This window comes from Mandrillus leucophaeus, unplaced genomic scaffold, assembly GCF_000951045.1.
Source record: "Mandrillus leucophaeus isolate KB7577 unplaced genomic scaffold, Mleu.le_1.0 Scaffold76, whole genome shotgun sequence".
NCBI classification, from domain to species: Eukaryota; Metazoa; Chordata; class Mammalia; order Primates; family Cercopithecidae; genus Mandrillus; species Mandrillus leucophaeus.
Window position 1 is genome coordinate 5,867,246 of NW_012108252.1, and position 7,726 is coordinate 5,874,971.

Genomic DNA, 7,726 nt, shown 5'->3' on the forward strand with positions numbered 1-7,726 from the left:
AAAAAAAAAAAAAATCAAGTTGTTATCTGATAGGATCAGTGGCAGTTAGAATTTCTCTACTCCAGGTGCAATTTTCCCCTAGCTAAATTGACCTTAATAGAAGAAATAAGACTAAGTTTGATTAAAACAAGGAACAAGGACTTTTTTTCCCCCACAAAAGTGCAATTACGCTCTTTTTAAAAAAAAAAAAAAAAAAACTCTGGGACACATCTAGAACAGTAACTTAACAACCATACCACATTCATCATTCATTCTATACCTATACTAAATGCAAGGCAGGTGTGCTAGGTGAAGGGGAAACCAAGGTGAATTAAGACAGGGTCCCACCCTGATCCTAGGAATCTACTGAGACTAATGGTAAAGGACAGACATAAAGATCATTATAATAATTGCCAAGATTCAATGAGTACTTAGGGCACACAAGGGGGTAAGTGGAGAAGGGGTGAAGCTCATGACAAGGAGTTAGGTAGGAAAGAAAAGGACAGACCAGAGGGAGGAGACAGCATAAGCCAAGGCAGGGGTTGCCCAAGGCACAGAGTCAAAATTTGGCTGAGAATATGCAATCTGGGGTTGCTGTGCCCTCCCATGTTTAGAGAGCACTGCCATATGCCTGTTTTAAGTGACCCTTCAGCCTTTATTGGACATTCCATGTTTGCTCAATGAATAAGCAACCTTGGGTGATTGATGTGACAGGTCTTAAGGCTCAAGGAAGAAGAGTGACTGGCCTAAAAGCAGAAGCCAGTGAGCCAGGACTGGAAGCCAGGTCCAGCGCCTCTGTTGCCACACTGCACCCCTCCCCCATTGCCTTTCCTTCTCCACTGGGGCTAAGTGAAAATGCTCACTTATTTGCAAAGGGCCCCGAAGTGATACCTCTTCAACAGGCTCTCCTAGGTCAGCGGTCATGTGCTAAGCACCGGATCTATACCCACCATAAGACAGAGCATCCTCTAATGGGTAGTGCTTAAGGTCAAGAGCTGAGAAGCCAGACCACTTCATTTTAAATCCTAGCTCAGCCACATACTCACTGAAACTTCATGAACAACCTGTGTTTCAGTTTTCTCATCTATAAAATGGGGATGATAACAGCACTCAGGATTAAATGAACTGATACTTAAAAACTACCCAGAATAGTGCCTGGCATATACCTAGGGCAAAACAAGTATTCATTAAATAAAACCAAACCTGGAATTTCTTCCAAATTATTCTCTCAGGTACCTTGGTGTTTATCTGTTAAAACATTTGTGGTTTCTAATTGACAAAAATCAACCAAGACTAGAATAGGCTTGCAAATGCAGGGTCTCACGCTACTGCAAGTTCACGAAGAGCCCTACAAGCGGTCTCATAATTTGGTGACTCTATCAAGCCTATGGATGTAATGATCATAGCTAAATTCAATCTCTATTTATTGAGCATCTCAGAGTGTAAAGTAGAACGTAGGGTTTTAGAAAGGTGGGTGGCCGATAAGATTCAGAAGTCTCACTGATTTATTTTTGTTTACTTTAGGATGTGATATACAGCTCCTGATAGCTAGGATTAAGCTCCTAACTTACCTGCTTTTCTGAGATAGAACTTTTTAGATAGGATTACAGTTCTAGAATTATTTGACATATTTATGGAAAAAAGCACTGTGCAATTCAGAGGAAAAGGCCAATGTGAAAAGCTCAGTAGTATCTCGTATTTCCAGCTACGTACCTGACAGTCATCCACATCTACTTCAAGGAATACCACGTTGGAATACTTTTCAGAGAGGGACTGGAAAATTTTAAATGAAAAATCCAAAAAGATTTAGAACTAGGTAATGGCAATCAATGTACTCAAGCTTCTTAAATGGAAACTTAATAAAAGTAGAGACTAATTAAAGATCCAAATATTTAAATCTTTGGAGACATAGATCTAAGAGACATAAATTTTCTCTAAATCAAATTTTTCCTAGTATAAAACAGTTTGTCATATCAAACTCTGAGGCTGGGATTTCAAATAAGGCCCATGTTTCAATGTGGGAAAAAAAGAACTATTTAAGACAAAATTAACTTCTAAAATTTATTTTCAATGGGCTACATGTATCAAACCTAAATTATTTGTTATACTACTGCTTCTAGACCAATGATCCAGCCAAAGAAACCCCCTACCAAAACCAAAATCCTTTAACTGTCTTTCTTTTCTACCTTTGTGACCACCAACCCATAAACACAAATCTCTTACAAAGTAGACATTGTTTAATACTCACATGAAAGAAAGGCTTGATCATTTTGCAAGGCCCACACCACGTGGCTGAGAAGTCAACTACTACAAGTTTATCACCTGCGGTGTTCAAGGCTTCCTGAAAAGCAGCCTAACAGCAAAAAAAGCTTATATTAAATAACCTTCAAAAGAAAGACTCGACACAATCACACAAAGTACATTTTGGAGGACCTCCTTTCAGGACCTACTTTTTAGCCAAAAAAAAAAAAAAAAAAAAAAAAACCCAAACAAGCCAAATAAAACTCCGTTTGAAGAAATTCTATATATTGTTGATAGTGTTACTTGATAAGATGAAACAAGATATAATGTGTAGAGCACACTGATATTCATGTCTTCATGACTATTTTATAAAATATTGTGAACTGGCTAATTTCTCTTTCCACCAAACAAAAGGAAAATAAAAATAGATATTTGTACTAAAAATGTTTCCATGTCAAGGCTAGGTATATGGTAGACATTCACTAAACACTTATGGATTATGAAGGGGTCACCTGAAGTCACAAAGACATAGGATTTTGCAATTGAAACATCACAAGTTACTTAAAAAAAAAGTTGGCTGGGCATGGTGGCTTATGCCTGTAATCTTAGCACTTTGGGAGGCTGAGGTGGGCGGATCACTAGGTCAGAAGTTCGAGACCAGCCTGGCCAATATGGTGAAACCCTGTCTCTACTAAAAATACAAAAAAAACTAGCTGGGTGTGGTGGCTCATGCCTGTAGTCCCAGCCACTCAGGAGGCTGAGGCAGGAGACTAGCTTGAACCCAGAAGGTGGAGGTTGCAGTGAGTCAAGATTGTGCCACTGCACTCCATCCTGGGCAATAGAGGGAGACTCCATCTCAAAAAAAAAAAAAAAAAAAAAAAAAAGCTATGACTTTTGATTAAACTCATTTGTCTATGGTAGACCATACGAAAATCTAAAATTTTTTGAAAAGTCAAGGAAACTAACCTTCCCCAAACCTCAACACTCAGACATCACTGTTGACATAAGCATAATGGGGTTTCCAGAGTTGAGATCACACGTTTACCAACTTTTGATTTTTGCCCTTTATTTTAAAACTACACCCTCATCATTCATTAAATGAAAATTTTAGTTCCTCATGAAGGAAATTTTTCTTAGATATTGTTTTTCATAAGGAATGCTTGTTAAATAAAATTCTTAGTAGAAATGATGAAGAAATCTCTTACCAGTAACTTCCCTGAATTATTTACTATCTAGATACTGTAACCCTGGGAACCGAATATTCTAGTTACCAAGGACTCATTTTTGTTTTGTTTTGTTTTGTTTTTGAGACAGAATTTCACTTGTTGCCCAGGCTAGAGTGCAAAGGCCTGATCTCAGCTCACTGCAACCTCTGCCCCGGGGGTTCAAGTGATTCTCGTGCCTCAGCCTCCCGAGTAGCTGGGATTACAAGCCTCTACCACCAGGCCCAGCTAATTTTTGTATTTTTAGTAGAGATGGGGTTTTGCCATGTTGACCAGGCTGGTCTTGAACTCCTGACCTGAAGTGATCCACCCGCCTTGGCCTCCCCAAAACAAAGGACTCATTTTGACCACAATTAGTCTGTTAGTGCTGACCAAACCCAAAAACCAAACCAGAGCAATTAAGATAAATCAAAACATAAACATCTATTATCTGAAGTCTAGGTTTTCTTCAAGGAAACAACACTGGTCAAATAGGTTTAATAAAAAATGAACATTTCCCGCCCCTCGCCACCACAAGAGGTCCTGTAAAGAAAGAAATCAAATAAAACACCATAAGATAAAAAACCAAATAAACAAGAAAACACTAATGTGACCTCAGGTAGTAATAGTTACTTCTCTAGATTTCTAATTTCTACCTCATGTTTTTGGGAAATTCACAATTGGTGTTCCTGAGAAAGGCAGGACAACACTTCCATAAATTTTTCAGTTATGCAAATCCCTCACCCCCACCCCTAGAGATGGAGACATGGGGAGGGCTGCAGCAGGGTACATTAGAAGTGTAGCAATTGTTTTTCCAGATCATCACTGATTGTTCCAGATCAATTTCTTTCAAAGCCTTCCCTAATGTGATTTTCAAGAAAGTTAAACCAAGCATCCTTTACTGCAAGATCCAGGTGAGACAGGAAAAAAGGTCAAGAAATGCCAACGTCTGGAATAGACAGTTTTGTTTTTTTAACATGATTGACCCTCATTGAAAACTTCAGATTACTTTCAAGAGGGAAGGTATTTCAAACATACTCAAGGCTTTTCCAAAACAGTTCTGAATCAAATTTAAACACAAGTACCTAAAATTCTGAAAAGAGGCATGCAACAATAACTTTTAGCCTAAATGAACATGAGTTACACCCCAGGTATGTGCAGGCTTCACGTACAAGCTCTCTTCTGATACTTCCAAACGGGTATCAGCTTGAAAATTATTCAAGAGTATATTACTAAGAAGAAATCACAGAAACTAACAGTTTCTAGCTCACAGAAACTAACAGTTACTATTAATAAATGTCTCCATCACTGACACCAATAATCTGGGGGAAGCAAAACAATGTAGTTGGGGTAAATAGGAGCAGAGTCTAAGATCTCTTTGCTTAAACATACCTACTCTGAAGGTAGTAAGTGTGAGTGGTTTCTGAAGTATTTAGCCAAGTGCCTTGTGGATGGGAGTTGAATAAATGGTAGGTGTCATTCTTCTTTTTTTTTTAAAGTTTATTTCTTCCTCATCACATTTACAATCAATTATTCCATTCCTCTCTGAAATAGATCCCAGTCGGCCCTAACGTACTAACAGACTACCTCAGAAACAGAATTGTTCTCAATGACCAATGATGCCAATTTAGCCCATTAGGATGAAAACGTAAGATGTATTCAACATTTACAAATAACAGGCTGGGCGCGGTGGCTAACACCTGTAATCCTAGCACTTCGGGAAGCCGAGGTTGGTGGATCACCTTAAGTCAGGAGTTCGAGACAAACCTGACCAATATCGTGAAACCCCGTCTCTACTAAAAATACAAAATTACCGGGCGTGGCGGCACATGCCTGTAATCCCAGCTACTCAAGAGGCTGAGGCAAGAGAATCGCTTGAACTCGGGAGGTGGAGGTTGCAGTGGGCCAAGATCAAGCCACTGCACTCCAGCCAGGGCAACAAAAGCAAAACTCCGTCTCAAAAAACAAACTAACAAATAACAATCAAATTAGTGTAACTTTCGATCAATGACTTTGGATTGTTACTTTGAGGATTGATTATCAGGGCCTGTGGGCCCCAGGCTGTAGTGCTTTTTTTAAAGTTCCTGTCACCCTTGTACACCTTTGTCACTGGTAGAAGAGGAAGGTGCCACCATGCTCTGACAACTGGGAGGACTAAACTGTGCTCCAGAAATTCTAATCAACTTTCTGTTTGTAGTAGCTGGATACTGTGACAACTAACATAGACCACTCAAAGGTCTTCTGGCTCCGTGGAGGGGGTTCTCAGCAGTTCGGTTATACTGAGGTTGCCAGACCCTGGAGAACAGAATCCCAGCCCCACTCCCTTCCCCAGGAATGGACTAAAATTTGTCACACAATAGGTGCTTGGAAAAAAGTATATGAAAGACAATTCACTACTAAGGATCTTTTCAACACATGAGGGCTGCTAAAATGAGAATCCCACTAAGAAAATACTGATTAAGAGGAAGATAAAAGACTACAGTGGCAATCAACATACGAGGAAAATAATACTGAGAGTCAACAATCAAAGGCACAAAAGGATCGGGGACACATTGCAGACACACTTCTGTTTCCGAAGCCCACCCGGCACCAAACAGGTCAGGGCACTCAAGGCGGGCGAGGATCCGCCCTCCCCTGCTTCCCGCGGGTGGGGAGGGGTAATCGCAGGGTAGGCGCTGGCGAGGGGTCTTCTACCGTTCGGGCAGTATCAATTTCCTCCACTCACTTTTCTGACGCTGCATTTAACAAATATTCCTGGAATGGCTACATCAGACACTGCGTGTTAGGCTCTGGGTTTCCCAGTCTAGAAGGTTTTAGGCTTGCAATAACTTTCAAACATGGGAAGTCTGTTTTGCCTTGGGCATTTTTAAGAGGACAAACATCGATCAGGATACCGATAGGTCGGCGAGCAGGCAGCAGGGCGCGGCTGCACCCAGGAGGAACCCGGGCTCCAGCAAAACCCACCGACTGAGGGTGAATCACGGACGGGCAGGGCAGCCGAGGCCCCCGGGCCCAACCTTGGGGACTGAGTCATTCCAAAGCCACTGCTGCCGGAAACACGCCCTGAGCCACAGGAGTCCCGTGGGCGCGGCCCGGACCTCACTTCCTCGCGGTCACCTGGGGCCCTCTGGCCTCCTGGCCAGACCTGCACGTGCCAGGGGGGTCTCCAGCCGCAATCCGCCTCCTTAGTGCGGATACAGCACGCGTCACCTTTGGGGCCAGGAATGGGTGGAAGCAGCCGGGGGTCTCCGGCCTAGACCAGCTCCCAAGGGAGATCACTACACCCGCTGCGGGTGAATCACTTCGCATACGGAAAGGCAGCGGCGGCCAGTGACCCGTGCCTTCTGCAAGGGGCCCTCTCTATCCTTGCCTAGGGCCTGAATCTGGATACAGAAGGGGGCCAAGGGCGGACCCCTTCTATTCCCCCACCTTCCTCCAGTCGGGGCTGCCCAGACGGGAGGGTGCAAGAAGGGCAGCGTGGGGGCTCCTCACGCTGCCCGCGCTCTCACATCTCCCGGGCGCTCCCCGCGTGCGTGCAACCCCCCGGGGCACAGGGGGCGGGCAACGCTGGATACCGCCACTCCGCCCTCCAGGGGACCCTCGTCCCTCTCTTCCCTTCCACCAGGGCAGGCTTCACCGCCTTGGGCGCGCCCAGGCCGCTGCTTCCCTCAGTCCCAGGCCGAGACGCCGCGTCCCTTTTCCCCGGCGATGCAGAGGGGCGGCCTCCGCATCTCCCGCCACCGCCTTCCCCAGCTACAGAGGCCGCCTGCGGCGCCGGCGCCCCGGCCTTCCCCGGGAGCGCGTACCTTGCTCTCGATCTGCTTCACCATCTTTGCTGCTGGGGTCTGAGGAGCGGCTGTAATGACCGATGGAAACGGATCCAAAGCACTAGACCGAGCTTGTAGAGTCGCCGCTTGCTCTCCCTTTATAAACGGGCACGCCCGGCGTGCGTGTGGCGGGGGCGCGCGCGCCCGCCCGGACCTCCGCGCCCGCCGCTGCGCCCCGGCCACGCCCCGCCCCTGGAGCCTGCAAGCCGGGATCGGGGCGGGGCTGGCGCAAGCGTGGGGCGGAGCTCCAGGGCCTCGGCTCCTGCGCCTCCAACCTTAGCTCGCGCCCCAGCTGGAAGTGGGGATCAGCGCTGCGCGTGACGGTGGGAGGCAGGGAGACGGACAGTCACCCCCAGAGACACAAGGTCCTTCCCAGGTCACCTGGGGATGCGTCCGCCGCGCCTGAATCGAACGCGCCCACGCTCGAGATGGGGACAGTCCTGGGACCGCCCAGGCAGGGCTGGATTCCTCGAAAAG

General features: G+C 45.4%; 1 protein-coding gene across 1 annotated transcript in view; it reads right to left on the reverse strand.

Annotated features, from left to right (window-relative positions):
• The window catches only part of TXN (thioredoxin), a 13,164-nt gene extending 5,715 nt beyond the window's left edge, over positions 1–7,449 (reverse strand). Inside the window, exons 1-3 of the mRNA XM_011966403.1 lie at positions 7,229–7,449; positions 2,228–2,332; positions 1,693–1,752 (exon numbers count right to left, since the gene is read on the reverse strand). Of these exons, the coding sequence (XP_011821793.1) occupies positions 1,693–1,752; positions 2,228–2,332; positions 7,229–7,252 (189 nt within the window). The 5' untranslated portion in view covers positions 7,253–7,449. The remainder of the gene's footprint in view (positions 1–1,692; positions 1,753–2,227; positions 2,333–7,228) is intronic.
• Positions 7,450–7,726: the final 277 nt, after the last annotated feature.